We start from the raw sequence: 20582 nt of genomic DNA, 5'->3' as shown, positions 1-20582 counted from the left end.
ACCGCCGTGTGTTGGTCAGTTGCCCTTAGCAACCACACCGTCTGTTTGTAGGTGATGCTCTCGCCACGAGGGGGCAGCACCAAGGAGCTTGCACACGGTTCTTCTAAAACTACAGCTTCAGGCAAGAAAAATCAGATTTAATCACACTATTTCCATAGAAGGACATTTTACGCCATCGAGTTATGCCACAAACAAAAAATTAAGCACACGTTGTAGAGTAACTGGTTTCTACAGTCATAGGTTCAAAATGACTGTAGAAACCTGACTACAGGTTTCTGCAAGTTAAATTTAGGACTTCTGAAGACCATTTTAATACTAATTCTAATACAATTTAAGGCCAAATACACCGTAATATTAAACCTTACGAGTTAAAAATGAATAAATATCAGAGTATAGATCGATGCAACAAAGATTTCTCATAAGTAAAATTTTTCATACATTTTTCATAAATTATGCAATGAAAAACATTAAGACCTCTTAAGACTCAACTGCAACATTTGACCACATTCAAGACCTTTCAAGGCCTTGAATAGAGATAATTCAACTTAAACCATACGACTGCAGACGGCCTGAAACCATAACCAGTTATTCAACAACAAACCAGTAAGATTGAGTGCTATCAAGACGTCTATTAACAATTATCCATAAAGAAATCAAAATTGTATGCATAGAAACACATAAAGAGGCTTGGAAACATTAAAGAGATACCAAATTGAAACATTTATTTTATCTTTATACATTTGTGTGTATGGAACAGCATTATGCTTAAAACAAAACAAAAAATATTACAATCAATGTTTTATACTGATCTGTCACACAAATGTTTCATAAAACAAAAAATCATAGCAGGAATGCACACAAAAGTATTAAAATTCAATATTTTAAAGAACGACATTCCCTCATGGACCCTTGTGTTTAGATTACGATTCAAAGGTATGTCTATCTAGGTGCTTCTGAGCAAAGCCCAACCACATCAACTAAACACTGGGACAGGAACCGCATGGTCCAAGATGGTGACTCATCTCCAGTTGGCTTGAGTACACACAAAAAGCCCAATACTTTAGATAAAAGCCCCAAATCACCACAAGTCGACCGACGAAGAGATATGCCTTTTTATATATATACATACATATATATATATATATAAAGTCTCTGTTGTGTAAAACATCTCAGTCCTGAGGGTTGAAAAGGCAACGTAGATCTCAGCTCAGTGCGGTCCCCCTGTTCTCCATTCACCACCTTTGTTGTGTGTTTTGTTTTTGTTGTGTAGAAACCTCATGTGGACGTTCCTTCAGCGAGGCCGGCCCTTAGACCGCCGTGCTTTTGGTCCCGATGTGTGGCCGCGCAAACTCCACAAAGTCGTCGATAAGGACTGGCCATGCTCCTTTAAAAAAATTTAAAAAAAAAACAACAAAAAAAGGATAGACAGCAAGCAATTACAAAATCTGAGTTTTCACAACCTGGATGAAGACATATGGTCAATCATGCATTTTTTCTGAATGTTAACAGACCATAACACTGTGTGAAGCTATATTCAGGGAGGAAGCACTTCACCTAAAAGGTTGTGTATAAAGGGAAGGGGAACAATTATGGGTCACAGATGGGACAACAGACTTATTCAGAGACACCTTGTCATGCACCCAAACCGTTACAAATGGATTTATCTTCAGCCCAGGGTAAACACAGTACAAACCTTCCTCATCATAATTTGACATGTCATCTGTGATCATTGTGCTGAAGTCTAATAAGAGGTTCCATGTGTCCTTGGGAATTGATCTTTTATGGTGCTCCTGCAAAACGCAAGGAGTAGAGAGAAGTTAATGCAGCATAAAGAAAGAGAAAAATGTTTGCATATTTAGAGCACTCTGTTACTAAAGTGTAAACACAGTGAGTTATAACATTTAACTTACAACTAAAAATTTGTTCCACAGGTCCAGGAACTTGAATCTTCCGGCCAGTACTAAATTCCAATATGCAATTGCCATTTCTAGGTCTAACAGAAACAAAAACAGGGATTATGTGAATATACATTGTCTAACAGACAACAACAAATAAATAAAGGACACACATGAAAGATTCTTACCCAAACCTTTCTGGCCAGGATTCTTAGCAAAGTTAAATGTAAACTGGTAAAAGTCCTTAAATTTCCCTTGGTCCTTTAACTCTTGCTCCATTTTTGGTAGTTGAGCTTTTAGCTTCTCTATACTGTCACATCTGAGGAAATATAGAGCAGGTTTCAGGAAATGTAGAAACATATAGACTTTTTGCACAGTGAACTGTACCAATCAGGGAAATTAGATTTTTCTTGTAATAAATCATTAACTTGAAAGATGCATGTGTGCAACTCATTTCCTGGAGATAATCAGAGTCTTGTCTTTCTTGTTTCTAGCATTTGAAATTGCATCCTCACCCCTGCTCTGCCATGCCATCCATGAACTCCTGTTTGGAGAACTCGCACTGTGTTGCTGCCCGGAACTTCCAGGCTATGAGGAGCACACTTATACTGGCTGGGTCCAAGCCCAGGTCGTCACAGAACTGCTGGATCCCATCGATACCGATTTTGTTGTCATCTTGAGGATCTAAGGGTAACAATGAGAAGAGCGCATTGATTTATATTGGATTACAAAAAAAAGAGGAAATAAAAAAGAAGAGGAAAGCATGTACCCTAAAAAAAAGTGTGCATTTCATTTTTTTTTTCCAATGTTGCACTCTTTTTTATTCCTGCATTGTCTATAACAAATTGACAAATGCAATGAGCATTGTAGTAATATCTTATTTATACATATGAATACCTACCTCTGTATCTGTTGTACAGCTGCTCAAGCTTCTTCTTGTCTAAGGCTCCCTTTAGATTTGAAACATAGAGCTCTGGATTTTGGAAAAAGTTGTCAGTGGCAACGTCTAATTTCCAGTCATTCTGTGACAGACAGGCCAATGCAGTCTTCTCATTGGATTGTGTGAAGATCATGAACTGACGAACTTTATCCTTCTGTGAGGACTTCAGCTTGTTCTGTACAAAGACACGCACAAAAGATCTCAATAATGCTTGTGCATAATTATCTCAGACTAGTTTGAAGGAGAACAGCATCAGCAGAAAGAAACTCCCTTGACAAGTGTGAGTGCAGCACCTACCAGTTGCCAAATTGGGTGAAAGCAGAGCCTGAATGATATTTAAACAGTAATCTGCATGTCACTACAGGGCTCTGACCAGATAAGATGTGCAACTTCTCTGATAGTAATAAGTACCAGTTATCATCAAGTGCAACAAACGGTTACTACTAACTGTTAACTGGCAACTGTTATATAAAACCTGCAGAAGGGTGAAACTCGCCTCAAAACATCACTCACTTAATAACCTGGTTAAGGTAATTAGCATCAGCGTGCTATCATGACAACTAGCTTGTGTCATTGACCGATTAGCATAAAGCTGACTGTCAGCTGGCTGGCTGGCATCGTACAACATTTCTGATAACATTCAACTAGCAATCACAATCCAATCGACAGCTGTTAATGGCTAACGTTACTGCAGTGTAATCCTGCTGGTCAGTTGATTTGCTAACTAGCAAGCTAGGCTAGCTAGCTAGTTTTACCGTTAGCTAGTTAGCTAATGTTGGCTAGAGAGCTACCTTTGTTTTTATTCTTTAGCGAGGATATAAGGGCATTTGCGCTAGTTCTTGATTATATTAATTACCCATAAGTATTAGCTCAAGTAACTGTAAGCAGTATTTACATGTGCATCCCACTAAAAGAATAAACGGATCTATTTCTTACCATGTTTGTATTTGCCCGACTCCCTTTTTTCCATCCAGCTGGCTAACGCGTGTAAAGTTCACAAGAGTTTTGTAGAATAATCATTCCGGTTTGAGCATTGCTCTTCAAAATAAAAGCACGAAGTAAATCACTCTTCAAATTGGCGTCTCGTAATATGTCAAGTTATATTAATTTGCACAACACAATAGGTAACTCTTTTCAGAAACGCAAAAACAACGTTTTATCACATATTGGCAGTTTAAGTTTGATTTTGGAAAAAACAAATAACACAAATAACCGTGTTTATAAAAATGTACTTTTATTTTAATACAACTAACCGGACGTGACTCCAGTATTCATGAATGTACTCTCCCTAACTACTATCAAACCTCGCGCTGGATGTTCAGAACTGCTCTGAAAAGATTTCAGAACAAATGGAAATCCTACCGACACAGATTTGTGCCTTGGCTTGTACTGAACCTCGGTAAAAATGAGAGGACTCTTCGGCAAGTGACAGAGCGCTCCAAGGACAAGCTGGTCTCAGATGAGGAGGTGTCTCAAAGCTTGCTGAAGCTCTTCAGAGTCCTGCTCAGGACAGACATAACACAGCACGGAGAGGCCCTGGGTCTGAATCATGAAACTCACTATGCCAGACAAGCAAGAAACAAAGAGGAGAAATATGGAGGAAGACCAGTGGGCGGACTGGATGCCATGTTACAATCTATGGGATTCTGCCTCGAGCGGAGGCCTAGCACGTTGCCATTTGCAGGAACTGGAGTGTTTGTCACCAGGGGTTTTGTACCTAAAGGAACTACAGTTGCCATGTATCCAGGCACAGTCTATCAGGTGTATGAGCCCATTTTCTTCCAGTCCATCAGAAACCCTTTCGTGTTTCGGTGCATTGACGGTGTCTTGATTGACGGGAATGATAAAGGCATCTCCAAAATAGTGTACAAGTCATGCAGTGGAAGGGACCGGCTGGGTCCTTTCATGCTGAGTGACACCAGCTGGCTGACCACCGACCCACACAACCAGCTGGCGGTGGGTCAGTACGTGAACAACTGCTCCAACGACCGGTCTGCTAACGTGTGCTACCAGGAGTACGACGTCCCTAGCGCGTTTCCGCTCGAGCTCCGCCGGTATCTTCCTAATGTCAACTACAGTCATGACACACAGAGGCCCGTGCGGTGTGTGGTGCTGGTGTCGCTCAGAGACATCAGAGCAGGGGAGGAACTCTTCTCCAACTACTACACCATTGTGCATTAATTTAGGTCAACTGCTGGAGTCAAAATACTACTGCTTTTGGTTTCAGAAACTACTGTATAATGTGTTGTGCCATTTCTGAGTAGAATGTGTTCTTGTACATTTTGAAGTGCTAGCCATTATTTTCAAGAGTCACATTATCTGACTATGAAAATTTCCACTAACTTAATTGTGTTTTTGTAAACTAGGCCTCTCCTGAAGATCTACTTCTTTGTCTATGCTCGGACAATTAAGGCAATAAAAGTGAAATCCATAGGCAAGTGGTAGTTCATATTTAAGAACATTTTGATTTATTATTGCATATGTACACCCAATATTGGACTTGAATGTAAAGGTAAAAACAGTCATAGGTAAAAATGAACTGTATTCTTGTATCGTTTAATGAACAATAAACAGTATTTTAAGATGAAATAAACCTCACTCTCGTCTACCTCTTTCCGCTCATCCTCATTTTTATTAATGTAAATGTAATATAGTCTTATGCTGGAAAACAATGGGCTGTAATGTTTTTTTTCTAGGACAGGGGTGTCAAACCATGTGCATTGGTTTGCTAAGAGTCTTCAGGTTTTCATTCCACCAAAGACTACACCAGGTTTCACTGGTTAGTTCCTCCTTTCTGGTTGGATGTGTATGCTAATCAGTGAAATCACCTGGTGCAGTCTTTGGTTGGAATGAAAACCTGCAGACTCTTGGCACTCCAAGGCACATGGTTTGACTCGCCTGCTCTAGAGGAAAGAACTGTCTAAGCAAAAAAAAAGTGCAAATTGTTCCCTACAGAAGTTGTGACAAATATAACTTTTAGCTCAGCACTGCTAAGGCTACCTATGCGGCAAGGCCATTTAACTTATCAACAAAGTTCAAAAGCTGAAAAAATGTACGCCTTAAATTAGAAAGAAACAAGCAAATAGTAAACATGTTGTCCCCCACCAGTGATGTAGTTCCACCCTTGGGTCAGTCAGTGATTGCTGAGTGGACTTGAAATATGAGTGAAATTGTATAAGCATTTTCGTATGGGACAATGAAAGGACAGATTGACCATTCTGTTGCCTACTCTCCTCAGAATTAGGCTTACAAGGTATATCTTGAAATGTAGTAACTGTAATTGTCCTGTTTTTACTCAATACAGTACAAAACAGAAGAACTACAATACGCAATAAATACAATCCTTACATAATGTACACTACAATACAATTTATAATACAATATACAATATAACATACAACACCAGGAGCGTGAGTGTCATGATTAATATAAATGCTAAATGATAAGTGATATATGGTATTGCACAGTAGGTAAGTGGTAACATGATATAAGTAGTCAAACTGACGGCACAGTGGTAGTGCAGTGATGATGCAATAACAGTACAACAGTCCAACAACTGGACAATAACTACAGTGTCTTGTGGTTAGAGGTTTGCCCAGAAATTCTCCATTGACTCTCACTTCAACACATCAACCCAGTCTGATCTCTCCAAGTGTGTAGCGTGTGTAGGCTATTATGTTACCTATGATAACTTTAACTGTATTGCTTTACCACTGAGTCCCCATTCATTGTCCCCCACATTGTATGATAACTTTTAACTGTATGACCTGCTTTACCACTGAGTCCTCATTCATTGTCAATGCCGCCCCCTAGCGGCACAAAGTCAACATTACTGGGTGACTAACTAACTAACGAACTAACTAACTAACGGACGGAGACCGATCCATAGTCCCCCCTTTGGTGGGGGACAATGAGTATGGATAAAAGAGCCAAGCAACTTATAGTATTCCAGTTTAAGTGCTGAAATGAACCATCTAATGATGAACAATTAAGTGCACCCTTCCTTTTTTCAGTCTCAACTTTCTCTCATTGTTCCCCGCCAAAGGGAGGACTATGGATCGGTGTCCGTCCGTTAGTTCGTTCGTTCGTTAGTCACACTGTAATGTTGACAATGAATGGGGACTCAGTGGTAAAGCAATACAGTTAAAGTTATCATAGGTAACATAATAGTCTACACACACTACACACTTGGAGACATCAGACTGGGTTTATGTGTTGAAGTGAGAGTCAATGGAGAATTTCTGGGCAAACCTCTAACCACAAGACACTGTAGTTATTGTCCAGTTGTTGGACTGTTATTGCACTCATCACTGCACTACCACTGTGCCGTCAGTTTGACTACTTATATCATGTTACCACTTACCTACTGTGCAATACCATATATCACTTATCATTTAGCATTTATATTATTCATGACACTCACGCTCCTGGTGTTGTATGTTATATTGTATATTGTATTATAAATTGTATTGTAGTGTACATTATGTAAGGATTGTATTTATTGCGTATTGTAGTTCTTCTGTTTTGTACTGTATTGAGTAAAAACAGGACAATTACAGTTACTACATTTCAAGATATACCTTGTAAGCCTAATTCTGAGGAGAGTAGGCAACAGAATGGTCAATCTGTCCTTTCATTGTCCCATACGAAAATGCTTATACAATTTCACTCATATTTCAAGTCCACTCAGCAATCACTGACTGACCCAAGGGTGGAACTACATCACTGGTGGGGGACAACATGTTTACTATTTGCTTGTTAATTTATTAATTAGAGTTTGCAGAACTATTTTTGGAGTTGGTCCGCAGTAATGTACTGCAAAAATTTGGCACAACCTTGCCAGGCCTAGTTTTGACCTGTCAGAGACTCTGTAGCAGCCCAAGCACCCGTTATTACTGCAATATCCTTCCGCTAAGGAATATAGTCTGAATTAATTTCCACATTATTATCGCTTATTGAAATTAACCTTTGCATATGGCAGATAATAAATAACATATAATAAGTAAAAAAGTTTTGGTCAGTACAGTGACAACATATTGTTGACAAAATTGAGCACTAAGTTCAGCGGTGAAAATAGTCCGGCTACATAAAGGCAGTTGGCATCGCCATCAACGATCTTTCCAGTCGCATGCCGAAGTTGGGAACGGATCATGTCTAGCGATTCTGCTGATTACAACAGGTAACATCCTTTAGCTGGTTATTTTACCAATCAATTTCCAGAGTACAGGTATAAGATAACGTTTTGCACAAATCTGTATTCTGTGTCATGCTGACTTTTAATGGTGGCTTGACGTTATCTAGCTAGGCCCCAGCCACGGTGAGCTGGATGTTAGCCGTGTAGCTAGCTACCTGTCCTGGCTAACCCGCAGCTGGAAATCAACGTTTGCAGCCATTTAAGTGAGATGCGTTTACTTTATCTGACGTAAATTGTGCCATTTAACAACACCGCACTGCAATCTTTAACCCGCCTCTAGCTAATCCCGGTCGGAATCAAACGTACCGCCCGGCCAGAGCAGTGCACGGCCTAGTTCTCCAGCCCTCCGCTGGCTGCACAGGCCCGACTGGCCGACATATTGGCTAACCGTTAGGGGAGCACAGCTCCATGTTGGGACATGCTGGAAATGTGATGTCAATATATTGCTTATGATACTAAGGTTGAAACGAAGGTAGGCGTGTTAGTCGGTCCGAAAACCTTTCGAGGTTACATAACCGAGGCTTATTCCAAGGACCCGTTACTCAGCCCCGCTTGTGGAATTTGACACGTGCGCTTTGCGAAGACCCGAGCCCTGTAACGGGATGCTTTGGGCGTAACCTCGTTGCTGTAGAGCAGTAACCACATTTCACTTAACTTCACGTCTTAATTATTCCGATTAAACGTGAAATGGTGGCATTTAGGCCGACTTGACAATGATGACTGTTTGACCGCATCCTTCTCAACTTGACACGTGGTAGGAGTGACTGCTTGTTGTAGGCTAGTTGCCTGTATTTGGATGTCCAAATGCGCTCCCACCTAGGCCCTTTTCCCTATTTTGAAGGGAATATGATTTCAATAAAAGCTGAGAAATCTTTTTCTTTAACAGCTCAAGAGATAGAGACCATGGGGGGCCAGAGGGAATGGAGCCTGATGGTGTCATCGAGGTGAGCACAATGCCAAAAGTGACAAAATTGCATTGAATTTTCTTTACTAAACTGTAAATACAAATAAATAAATAAATCACTGATTCAATATGGAGTTTGTACATGTGTTTACTTAATGCTTTGACCCACTATTTTGCATTTCTTTTCTTCAGAGCAACTGGAACGAGATTACAGATAACTTTGATGATATGAACCTGAAGGAAACTCTTCTCAGGGGAATATATGCATATGGTTTTGAAAAACCATCTGCCATTCAACAGAGGGCAATCATTCCTTGCATCAAAGGTACAGAAATCAGAGTTTAGTCAGGATATAGGTTGCATGCTTTGAGTGAAATGATGCTTTACCATCTTTCGGGACTTACCCACCCATGGGGATAAGCTTTTTATTCACTGATCACTCAAACTGTTCATAACCCAGTAGTTTGCATATGAAAATATTGTTAATGGATTTCTTGCTCAGACGCCAAAGTGCAACCGTAATGCACCACAAACTGAAGGTTGGCTGACGTTTGTACATTTCTCATATCGCCATTCGATAACATGATTTTGAGTTGGAAATTTAAACTATAACATGTTTCACTGCTAATCACAATCTTTGTTTCCTCGCTATTAGGCTATGATGTCATTGCCCAAGCCCAGTCAGGCACTGGTAAGACGGCCACTTTTGCCATCTCTATCTTGCAACAGCTGGACATAGAGCAGAAGGAGACCCAGGCTCTGGTGCTGGCTCCCACCAGAGAGCTGGCACAGCAGGTATGCTGTTCCTGAGGTCACGATTAACTTAACTGTGTCTCAGACCTAGGCGGCATATTGGGGACAGTGACTCAAAAACTAAGGTACCATTTTCAAAACTTATCTCAATATTCTGAAAATGTAAAAGACAAAGCAAAACCCAAAAGGATCCTCTTAAGATTGGTGTAGTCCCTGTCCATGACTGCATTGGTCTGAAAAGGTGACCTGGCTTCACTATTGTGTTTTTTGTTTTTAATAATATTAAATGATTCATGTTTTGCTGTGGAAAACTGAGTGAAATGATGGCATACCATCTTTCGGGACTGACTCTGAAATGGAGAGTTCTACATTTTTTTTACTGATCACTCACTTTTTATGTTTTTGCATGTCATGTCGCACTACCTTTATCACATTGCCCTAAACTAGTATTTGTTTTTTTTCCCTCCTCTGGCCGCCCATTAGATCCAGAAGGTAATTCTGGCTCTGGGTGACTATATGGGGGCAACCTGCCATGCCTGCATTGGAGGGACCAATGTCCGTAGCGAAATGCAGAAGCTCCAGGCTGAGGCCCCTCACATAGTGGTGGGCACTCCAGGACGAGTGTTTGACATGCTAAACAGGAGATACCTGTGTAAGTATCATACTTGTTATTTGGATCATGGAACTTATTATTTATTGGATGTTTTTTGGGGAGTATGACTTCTAACTGCCATGTTTCTGCACAGCCCCGAAATGGATCAAGATGTTTGTTCTGGATGAAGCTGATGAGATGTTGAGTCGAGGTTTCAAAGATCAGATCTATGAAATCTTCCAGAAGTTGAGCACAAACATTCAAGTAAGCATTGTTTTTGGGTACAGACATGACTGACAATGCCAGTATGACGATTCATACTGACGGTAGTCTTTAAGTCAGATTTTGAATTCTTAAACCGCTCTTCTGCATTAACAGAACTCTGCTATAATTGTGTGATCCAGACTCTTCTGTTTCACGCAATGATGCTAGCAGAGTATTGCGCGGAAGGAGATTATTGTGCAATGCGCTGCAAATGAGATGTGGTCGAACCTCTTTCTTAATGTTCGTTGGCCTCTGTCTCAAGGCTCGGTGCCACAGATATGGTGTGCACTTGAATGTTAGGCATTCTGATACAGCATCAAGTGTTTTTGAAGTTCAAGATTCAGTCTCCTGACTCTTGAGTAATGTGCATGTCTTTCTCAGGTGGTCCTGCTCTCTGCCACCATGCCAGCAGATGTGCTGGAGGTGACCAAGAAGTTCATGCGAGACCCCATTCGCATCTTGGTGAAGAAGGAAGAGCTTACCCTAGAGGGTATTAAGCAGTTCTACATAAATGTGGAGCGGGAGGTGGGTGGTTCTTAGCAAGCGCACCACTCGGCACACTAGTTATGTTCACATATGGGACAACCAGCTTATCAACAAGCGTACAATTTATACTCTCTCACTGCAGTGAATGCCATACATTTCCCTTCTTTCTAAAGCACCCTGCTAAAACTGCAGGAGCCAAGCCTCAGGGTTTAGCTCTTGCGGCCGTGTAAGCATGGGTACACCAGAGAAGGAGATCAAAGGCACAGCATCGCAAATGAGACCAGGAGGGACCTCTTTCTTAATGTCCAGTCTCCTTCGTCTCAAGATTCTGTGTTATACTTTAACTGCTGTTTTTAGTAGAGATTCATGCCAGAGATCAGACTTGTTTTACTTTGTTCATTTGAAGAAGACTGTACATCACGTGACATAATTTCATTTTTTGTGATCTTGGCCGTCTCCAGGAGTGGAAGCTGGACACACTGTGTGATCTGTATGAAACTCTGACCATCACCCAGGCTGTCATCTTCCTCAACACCAGGAGAAAAGTGGACTGGCTGACTGAGAAGATGCATGCTAGGGACTTCACAGTCTCTGCTCTAGTAAGATCTGTTCTCTTGCTGGGTTTGCCCTGCAGCTAGATGTTGGAATGCTGTCGTGCTGAACATTTGTATCTGGTTAATTCTGCACATCGTGCCTAACTAAAACATGTCTTTTTTTCCCTTCCCAGCATGGTGATATGGACCAGAAAGAGCGTGATGTGATCATGAGGGAGTTCAGATCTGGCTCAAGTAGAGTGTTGATCACTACTGACCTTCTGGTTAGTATGGGGGTGGGAGAAATGTCACAAATAAGCTGTAACCTAAAATGGTGGCTTGCTTTTTGAGCTTCTGGATGTGAAAGTTGAAACCCCAAAATGTTTTAATTCTGCAGCAGTCTTGAAAATGACCAAGCAGTCAAACCTTTTGGGAGATTAGGGCCTGTGCTCCACAATAGGTTTCTCTAAATGTAGGAATCTATTACTTATTCACCGGCGACATTTACAAACAAATGTTTATTGTATTCTACACTGGCGTCTCTATTAGAGTTGAGTATAACTGGAATGTCCTTGCTTCTTAGGCTCGTGGGATTGACGTGCAGCAGGTTTCCCTGGTCATAAACTATGACCTTCCTACAAACCGAGAGAATTACATTCATAGGTAAGTTGCGGTATGCTTTGTACCCAAATGTGCACATTGATCTGGTGTGAAAATCTAATCTGCTCGTCTCTGCTCCTCCCAGAATCGGTCGTGGCGGCCGATTCGGCAGAAAAGGAGTTGCTATCAACTTTGTCACTGAGGAGGACAAGCGGATCCTTCGGGACATCGAGACGTTTTACAATACAACCGTGGAGGAGATGCCTATGAATGTGGCTGACCTGATTTGAGCCCTGAGATTTTTTTTTTTAAACGCAGTGATAGCGATCGTCCACTTGCATTGTGCTTATATTATTCGAAGGGGGAAAAAAACTCTTCTCAAATGCTAAACCTTGGATCAGAATTTCGATGTGTTAAAAAGCGAGGTGACTTCAATGGTGGTCCCTCTCGGACAGTTGTAGATTCTAACCTTGACAGTTGGCTGGTTGGAGCTACAAAGCCATGGGGTCTGTAAACATTAAGGTCCTTATCAGGTATTTCTTTCCATGTTCAATTAAGATGCGTGTATTAGATGTTCTCCACCATTTAGTAATTTACTTGTGGACTAAAAGGTATAAGTGCTGTATAAAGTCTGCAAATTATGTTATGCTAACATATGTGCGATGTATTGTGGGTCTGCTAAATAGAGGCACTCGTCATGTTATACTGTAGATTCACTTGCTTTTTTGTTATCTTTTGTGAATGTGTTAATTTAAATGTATCATATTTTTTATCCCACTTGCTCTATCAGAATTCCTCACTTGGTTGGCCATATTTTGCTGACGTGGTTTTACCCTTACCAGAGTATATTGCTATTCCCCTGGACTTCTTTTCAGATTTCCTCCTCCCAAGAATTGTATGAATGTCTTAATAAAACTGAAATTGCTGTATTAAAGCCCGCTTGTCCCTTCTTTTTTTTTTTTGTGTGTAAGGGAGAACTACTGTGCATTATATTTATAGTTGGTCTTGATGAGAGAGGGGTGTTCTCAGCTGTCCTGCCTGCGTTTAACATTTGAGTGATCCTGTAATCTGGAGATTTGACGGAATGGACGTTGCAATAGATTAAGATGACTCCTGGCAAAGACATGGCCATCTGCACCTTTTTTTGTTATTAAATGTAGCTTTAGGTCAGTGTCCATTAGTCTAAATTCTGATATATGCTCTGAAGCGATGAGGGTGGTGCATGGAGAAGAGGGGGAAGCTTGTGCATCCCATTCATGCACCATTTAGTTTTACTGCTAGATAACATCACCACCTACTGGCCAACAGGCAGAGCTAACCCATGCTGTCAACATTACTAGACTGGATGAACTGAAAAGGCTGGGGCGAAATAATGTGCCGTTTATTCCTCCATTCAATAGCACTCTTGATCATACATTTTGTAAAAAAAAAAAAATGTTAAAGACACTGATGTGAGGAATAACTTCGATGGCGTGAGTTAGAACAACTTAGTCTCACAGCACGAGGACAACAGGACCTTGCATACAGTGCAGGATGTGGAACAGACGGTAGACTGCATATTAATCATAAAGGCAGCAGCCACGCGCATCCAAAACGATAGTACTATGCCGTATAGTCTTATCTTACTCTAATCTTTCATTTGTATTGCAAACGGTGTCAGAGCACTTTCACACTGTAGGAAAGTCTGAAAAACGAAAAAAAAAAACGAATGTCCGAAGCCAGACAGTTGCCAATTTAAAAATATAAACTTACATTTTTGAGGATTTTATTTTTCAGTCAAAATAAAAGACAAATACTGAAAATATTGTTTACTCATTATCTAAATTAGGCTACTTTATAAATTCATAAATGATAATGTTTTATCAAAAAGTGCCCAAAGATTTGATGTCTGTGGTGTTACTCAATAGAAAACATCTGTTTAAAATTAATCAGGAAGAGCTTTTGAACAGCTTCCTGTTTGAAGAGGTCATTCAATGAGGCGCCAACTTAACACTTCCAGGCTTTGGAAGCACATGGCAGATCTACATACCTTCTCCTATACTTTTTGATAAATCTGACCAAAACTCTGTGTCTCTCTTTCATCATGTCTGTGTTACTCATTTAAAATAAAGAGAATAAGTTCCTTAGAAAAAAAAAAATCACTAATAATGGATAGTTTAGAGTTTCCCCATGCTCTCTAGCTAGCAAGCTAACATGGCCATGTGTTCTAGGCAGAGGTGGGGTTGTAGGAGCAGTATTTTTAGATCTACGGAAGGCATTCGACTCTGTAAATCACAATGTTCTTCTGTCCAAGCTTTCAAGTTTTAACTTCTCTGAAAATACCATGAAATGGATAGAGTCATATTTAACATTGAGAAAGCAATGTACACGGGTTGGAACAAAGCTCTCTTCATCACTTGACTGCCCTACTGGGGTCCCACAGGGGTCTGTCCTGGGACCCCTGCTTTTTTAGCTTATATGTTAATGACCTTCTTACTGTATGCCCTGAGGTAATGACCCAGATGTATGCGAACGACACCATTATTTATGTGCATGCCAGAACAAGACAGCAGGTGGCGCATAAGTTAACGGCAGCCATGTCTAGCATCTCTGACTGGCTCACACAGTCTTGTCTCACTTTAAATATTAGCAAGACCGCATGCATGTATCAGCAAGAAGGAGGTCCATCATCCTGATATCCTCGTTAAGGGTGAAAATTGTTTCAGATATGAAATATCTTGGGATAATCATTGATTCACACTTGACCTTTGAAAAGTGAAAAAGGTAATTAGTACAGCCAAACTGAACCTCAGAAATTTTAAATTTATCAGGAACCAATTATCAACAGATGCTGCTAAGTTATACATGCACTCTAAGATTTTTCCACATTTGTCATACTGTATCACCACTTGGTCCCAGGCGGGAAAAACCATTCTCAAGCCGATGTACAGTTTATACAAATACACCCTGAAAGTCCTGGACAAAAAGCCAGTTAGGTATCACCACTGTCATATCATTTCTAAGTATAACCTTCTGACTTTTGATAATTTTGTCAACTATGCAAACATCTGTTTAATGTACAAAATTACCCATCATTTTGCTCCTCCTCCTCTGAAAGAATTTGTTTCACTGTGTTCAGAGAACATCAGGCAAACAAGAGCCTCCACCAGAGCCAACTGTGTAATGCAACTCAGGCGCTCTGAATTTGGCCGATCAGCTTTTTCCATTAGAGCTACAAACATTTGGAACTCCACTCCTAGCAGTATCAGACAAAGTTCAAATTTGACCAGTTTTAAATTACAACTAAAATCATGGCTGAAATCAAACCAATCATGTGACCATTAGCTCCTTTAAGATACCAAGCATAGTGTACTTATTTATGTGTTGTATTTCATAATGTTTATGTACTGGACACTGCAATTTTAACTCTTGTTGTAAAGTATTTTGTAAAACTGCCTATCTTTGTATCACCTGCCCAGGGACTGCAGATGAAATTTAGCTTTCTAGCTAATTCTGGGACAGTTACAAACTGTCCATTGTCCCTGTTAAATAAAGATATAAATAAAAATAAATAAATTTCATGGATTTCTCATACTTGTGAGAAATAACAACTTTAATAACACCACAGAACTGTCCATAACAACACAGACATATACAGTATGGCTACAATGTTAAGATATATGAAATGTGTTACCAACAATTTAGCCTATAGCCCACAATTTTCAATATTCATTATATCAAATACTGAATTGCTATATTTGTGTCTGGATGTGATGGTAAAATTTCAAAAGTTTGAATTCATTTGGAAAGAGTTATTCAGATTTAGATAATTTGTGATATTTAAAATGGATGTCCTCAAACATAAAAAAACAACAACAATGATTGCTATGAAAGAGTCTTTCTTAAACGTGATAAATTGTGTTCAACTTTCTTATGTGTTTGTAGAGCATAACCAATTAAGGTAAACTGCACATCAAGCAGCAGAATGATTGTTTTCAAAAGGCATGATATTGGATCACAAGCAGTGGTAACACCACACACATGAATGATTTTTACTTGTCAAAAGAAATAAAATAAAGTAAAATATAAGAAAAGTCAGAAATACATTAAGCTCTCAGAAGCCAGCTAAGAAAATGTCAAAAATCTCTTTTTTAGATTTGAGTTAAAACATAGGCTAATGGTAGTGCATTTAGCAGCATCTCATAATTATTTTCACACAAATGATTCTTTGCAACAGTCTGCAAAGAATCACCCGGTGCAGCTGGAGGGAGAAGTGTGTTGGGAGAGTCTGTAGTGCTGTAAGGCTGTATAGAGTGAATAGCATTGTAAAAGGCATTAAAAGAGTGTTAAACAGCGCAGACATATTTCCTGTGCAAACCTGAAAGTGCAGACATTGAATGATTAAGCCTATACTGCTTCAGTAATAATAAAAAGCATGGTAATAAAAATATAAAAAGGTAAAATGCTGACAGTCTTTTGGTAGGCAGTAAAGTCAAATGTTTATGAAATGTGGAAAAACTTTTCACATATTTGTTACATGTTGAAAAAAATCAAACATGTTTTAATTGTGGAAAAACTTCACATGTTTGTTGAATGCAAAAGAATGTAACATTTGTTAAACATAAGAACTTTGCCATATGTTTAATAAATGTCGAGAAATGGTTCAGATATTTATCAAATAGGCTATACTATTTTGCTATAACATATTTAACGTTTAGGTATCATATTAAAGTGAATTCAGAAAATTAATAAATCTGAGAAAAGTTATCAATTCTGACTTAAATGTGAGATATTTTCTGACAGCTTAAATAATGGAAAATTTGCACATGAAAAAAAAGTTGTTTCCTGTTTTTACCTTGTGAATCAACCACAGAGCTGTTTTCAGTTCCCTCCAGACTCATTATGAGCCTTTATTAAGAGACAAAGGGTTGTAAATGATAAAGAACAGGTAATGTGCCAAAGTTTATCTTTTTGTAAAATTGCATGTAAATGAACTATATCCCATCCTGCTCTACTGCTCCACCTGTCTCTTTAACATGCTCTCTGTCACAAACCGGGTTAAACTTACACGCATAACCAACACTGCTGCCAAGATAATGGGTCTCCCCCCAACCTCTCAGAGCTAAGCTGTAAGGCCATCACACGCATTGCAAATACAGTAGCACAGGACATCACACACCCACTCAATCGCTGCTTCACTGCACTGCCCTCTGGGCGCAGGTACAGGACCCTGAGGTGCAGAAGGGCTCGCTTTGAGCCTGATACCCGCAGCCATAGCAGCCTTAAACAGGGTGACTCGCTGAGGGAACTATGAGTCTTGTCTTTTTATGTTGTTTTTGCCCGCCACTATTATGTGCTGCTGTGTTATACTTTACGTATTGTTACTGCCTGCTATTGTTGTGTGATGATGTGTGTAAAGTGTATTGTTGGTTCTCCTTGTGATGTACAGTTTTGTACCCCGGGGACAATAAACTAACTAACTAACTAACTAACTATATATCTGCTTCACATAGAAACCATCACAAGATTCATGGTGTATTTCAACATACTCCACAGGCCTTCACTGAGCTTGAGTGCATCTCACAAGAGCTTTCAATTTGGTCAGTTTCTATTTTGGTGCACTGTGACTTAACTTGTTCAGACAATGACTACAGCTTGCTGAGGTTGAGGAAGTAGATTGACACCTTCAACTTATCTGCCACTTTGTATCAAGACAATATGGGGTAGATTATTCACAGAGCCGGTCTGATGATAGTAAAGCATTATTCAACCATGAACTCCAAACTCCCAAGAGCAGAGTAAGAAAACAGGAAAGAAGAAAGAAAAAAATGATCCTGAAAATCTGATAAATCCACTGAGATTTGAACTTTGTTTGACAGTGGAATTTATTTTGCAGTTTTTCTTGCAGGTGACAAATCTTGTGTGAGTTAGGGTTGTCATACCTGTCCATGATACACTCAGCCAGTCTCTGTAAGGATAGATATGTATGTTTGTCATGTTCTTGCCTCATTTGCAGGCTGCGTTGAGCATTGCCTTCACACTTGTGAAACTGTGAGGTTGCAAACTTGGATGTGGTGAAAGCAAATGCAGATCAAAGCTTCATAACACAGATAGAAATGCAACAATGCAGACAATAAAGTTTCAGAATCTGAATCTGAAAAAGAGAGGTCATAAACAAAAAGAAAATAGACAATGTATTTAAGAGTAGAATAAAATGGGAAAAATAAAAATAAACAATGTACTGTATATAAGATTAAAATAGAAAACAGTAAAAAATAAATTACAAGAAACGCTAGGCTAAACAGTTATGTTTTAATTTTCTGTTTAAAAGTGTCCACATTTTCTGTAATGGTAACAAATAACAGAATAGTCTGAAAAAAATCTTTAAAATTTGTATGTGTTAGAAAGTAGTCACTAAAGTAGGCACTGTTTAGCATTTAACCTGTCATCATTGACAAGTTTTGACCCATTTTTTTTTTCATGTGTAGTGTTGAAATATTCCAGCCTCACCACATGGTGACAGTTAGAGGTTTAACCTAGAACTTGATGTAGGATTTGTGGGTAGAGAAGCAGGTAACTGGAACATCAATTTCCTCTGCACAGTGTCTCTGCACTGCATGTGTTAGAAGCAATCTGGTTTAAGTAAACTACAGCTCTACTCTGCCTCTGGGGCCCTATGCCGAGTTGATGTATGATTGACCATGACATAGTATGTGAATCTATATTTAGCATGTCAACTTTGTTCGCAGAAGTCAACGCAATTATTCTGCGAAACCACCCAAGGGAAGGGAGGAGAGATTAGGAAAATCAATTACCTCTCTGTTCTGATGAATAAAGAGAGCGGGTGATGCTTCATGCTCCGGTTCTCTCTATCTCTCATTGTAGGAAATCTAAAACTAATAAACCAGTCTATCTCCACAAATTAGACAAAGTAGCTTTAAATGAACTTAACTGTATATTTGTCATTCTCAGTAGGATATTTCAATATGAAGCCACAGGCCATTTCAAGCCGTCTGGAGGTAATTCTGCAGTTGCTGCAGTTTAGCAAACAGATGCAGGCAGTTGTCCATGTTTTGAGCCCCATCTAAAGCCTTTGTGTGAATTATTCTCTTTTTGGGGGTTGCCTTGGAAACAGAGCAGCTGTTTGGAGAACAGCTAATCCTGGCCACATCACATTTCAGGATGAGGTGCCATAAATATACATATAGAAAAGTCACAGCGGGTTGAGGTGAAATGAGGAGAGAGCAGCATTTTTCTGTGACTCCACAGGCACATTGTCTAAGACACTGAGATGTTTACTTAGTTATTTTAGTGAGCTGGATGTTCAGTTTAGATTAGATTAGATTAGATTAGATTAGATTAAATTTCAGTAGTCCCTCGGAGGAAATTGAGTTGTTGCTACAATAGAGAAGAGGACTATACTGAAGATAATACAAGAAGTAATGACAACAAAAGGACATACTGAGAATAATACAACAGATAATTAAGTGAAGATAAAGCATCCCCATTGGCAGGTTTACAGGTTAGAAGTGGATGTACATCATTCACTGTTCTCATTAGTTAACTTGGTTATTGTTTAATAAATTATCAACACTCTTTCACTAATATGCTGTATGTGTATGTTAATCTCAATTCCTTCTTAAAAGGCATAGCCTATTGTAGTAGTTTCAAGGGTGGAATAAACTAGTTACATTTACTCACATGACTGTAATTCAGGAGCTTTATAGGCTACTTGTACTTTTTTGTACTTTTTAAATCTGCTACATTTTAAATCAAATCCATTACAGAGTACACATTTTGTGGCTCTCCATAAGCAGCAGAAATTGGACAGTTGTAAATTGGCTAATTTTGGAGCCATTTGCAGCAAAGAAGAGAAGAGTAAACTAGCTTTACTTGTTTGTGCATTTTATTTTGTTAATTCCAATTTTTCCAATTAAAAGAAATGAGTTTGAACTCTGTCCTCTGCTCCTTTTAGAATTGCATGGGGGGGGGGGGGGAATCACATCTAACAACATTCTCTTTTCTAAGTAAGTAAGTAACTCAGCAACATTTACTCTGAGTACACTTTAAATGAGCTACTTTTTACTTTTAAGTAGATTTTTACACCAGTACTTTTACTTCCACTTTAGTAAAATATGAGCAAAGTAACAGTACTTCTATTTGCGTAGGACATTGTAGTACTCTTTCCACCACTGAGTACATTTGGAACACAGTGTGGTGGTCTGTGAAGGTTCAGGTCAGTTACCTCATGTCTGCTGAACACTGACCCAGGGCCAGCTCCCCCTCGGTTATTACAGTTTCAGCAGGGGCTCTGGGAGGCATGTGTGACGTCACGCCGCAGGCAGCAATGTGCCAGATGCCTCTCTGGATCACACACTCTGATGACACCGACTCTCTGGCCAGCGCTGGGTATGTTTAGGGCATTGTATTTCAGATGGAAAA

The 20582-nt window shown here is 39.5% G+C and overlaps 3 protein-coding genes and 4 non-coding genes across 8 annotated transcripts; 6 read left to right on the top strand and 1 right to left on the bottom strand.

The window, feature by feature from the left end:
* Positions 1-701: 701 nt before the first annotated feature.
* Positions 702-3831, bottom strand: dcun1d1 (DCN1, defective in cullin neddylation 1, domain containing 1 (S. cerevisiae)). Its single transcript, XM_071523265.1, has 7 exons — positions 3772-3831; positions 2797-3010; positions 2411-2579; positions 2084-2214; positions 1911-1993; positions 1694-1790; positions 702-1384 (listed from the first exon to the last, which is right to left on the bottom strand). The coding sequence occupies exons 1-7, from the start codon at positions 3772-3774 to the stop codon at positions 1308-1310; spliced, it is 774 nt and encodes a 257-aa protein (XP_071379366.1). The 5' UTR covers positions 3775-3831; the 3' UTR covers positions 702-1307.
* A 295-nt stretch (positions 3832-4126) lies between these two features.
* On the top strand, positions 4127-5406 carry setd9 (SET domain containing 9). Its single transcript, XM_071523293.1, has one exon. It carries the CDS (start codon positions 4150-4152, stop codon positions 5014-5016), a length of 867 nt encoding a protein of 288 aa, XP_071379394.1. The 5' UTR covers positions 4127-4149; the 3' UTR covers positions 5017-5406.
* A 2526-nt stretch (positions 5407-7932) lies between these two features.
* Positions 7933-13084, top strand: eif4a2 (eukaryotic translation initiation factor 4A2). 2 transcript variants are annotated; one of them, XM_071523238.1, is made up of 11 exons: positions 7933-8014; positions 8916-8973; positions 9126-9258; positions 9589-9728; positions 10170-10338; positions 10433-10542; positions 10924-11067; positions 11490-11627; positions 11756-11845; positions 12145-12224; positions 12307-13084. In XM_071523238.1, exons 1-11 carry the CDS (start codon positions 7986-7988, stop codon positions 12449-12451), a joined length of 1236 nt encoding a protein of 411 aa, XP_071379339.1. In that variant the 5' UTR covers positions 7933-7985; the 3' UTR covers positions 12452-13084. The 2 variants fall into 2 exon arrangements, with proteins under 2 accessions (XP_071379339.1, XP_071379340.1); XM_071523239.1 differs by having other exon boundaries at positions 7986-8014; positions 8928-8973.
* Positions 9302-9375, top strand: LOC139647409 (small nucleolar RNA SNORD2). The gene has a single exon (XR_011695517.1). It is a non-coding gene; the product is annotated as a small nucleolar RNA SNORD2 (small nucleolar RNA).
* Positions 10000-10075, top strand: LOC139647408 (small nucleolar RNA SNORD2). Its single transcript, XR_011695516.1, has one exon. It is a non-coding gene; the product is annotated as a small nucleolar RNA SNORD2 (small nucleolar RNA).
* On the top strand, positions 10640-10820 carry LOC139647407 (small nucleolar RNA SNORA81). The gene has a single exon (XR_011695515.1). It is a non-coding gene; the product is annotated as a small nucleolar RNA SNORA81 (small nucleolar RNA).
* On the top strand, positions 11187-11369 carry LOC139647406 (small nucleolar RNA SNORA81). Its single transcript, XR_011695514.1, has one exon. It is a non-coding gene; the product is annotated as a small nucleolar RNA SNORA81 (small nucleolar RNA).
* Positions 13085-20582: the final 7498 nt, after the last annotated feature.

Source organism: Centroberyx affinis, unplaced genomic scaffold (genome assembly GCF_046629955.1).
Source record: "Centroberyx affinis isolate AG114_WGS23_722 - 3 ecotype Tasmania unplaced genomic scaffold, CSIRO-AGI_Caff_v1 ptg001078l_1, whole genome shotgun sequence".
Taxonomy (NCBI): domain Eukaryota; kingdom Metazoa; phylum Chordata; class Actinopteri; order Beryciformes; family Berycidae; genus Centroberyx; species Centroberyx affinis.
Note: the sequence above shows the minus strand (reverse complement) of the source record. Positions and strands in the feature narration are given on the sequence as shown.

Excerpts from the sequence above, each read along its gene's own strand:
- setd9 (XM_071523293.1), top strand. The coding sequence starts at position 4,150 with ATGTTCAGAACTGCTCTGAAAAGATTTCAGAACAAATGGAAATCCTAC.
- eif4a2 (XM_071523238.1), top strand. The coding sequence starts at position 7,986 with ATGTCTAGCGATTCTGCTGATTACAACAG. Across the intron at positions 8,974-9,125 it reads AGCCTGATGGTGTCATCGAG|AGCAACTGGAACGAGATTAC; the intron begins GTGAGCACAATG and ends TCTTTTCTTCAG. Across the intron at positions 11,846-12,144 it reads TGATCACTACTGACCTTCTG|GCTCGTGGGATTGACGTGCA; the intron begins GTTAGTATGGGG and ends CTTGCTTCTTAG.
- dcun1d1 (XM_071523265.1), bottom strand. Across the intron at positions 1,994-2,083 it reads TCCTGGCCAGAAAGGTTTGG|ACCTAGAAATGGCAATTGCA; the intron begins GTAAGAATCTTT and ends TGTTTCTGTTAG. Across the intron at positions 1,791-1,910 it reads TGTGGAACAAATTTTTAGTT|GAGCACCATAAAAGATCAAT; the intron begins GTAAGTTAAATG and ends TGCGTTTTGCAG.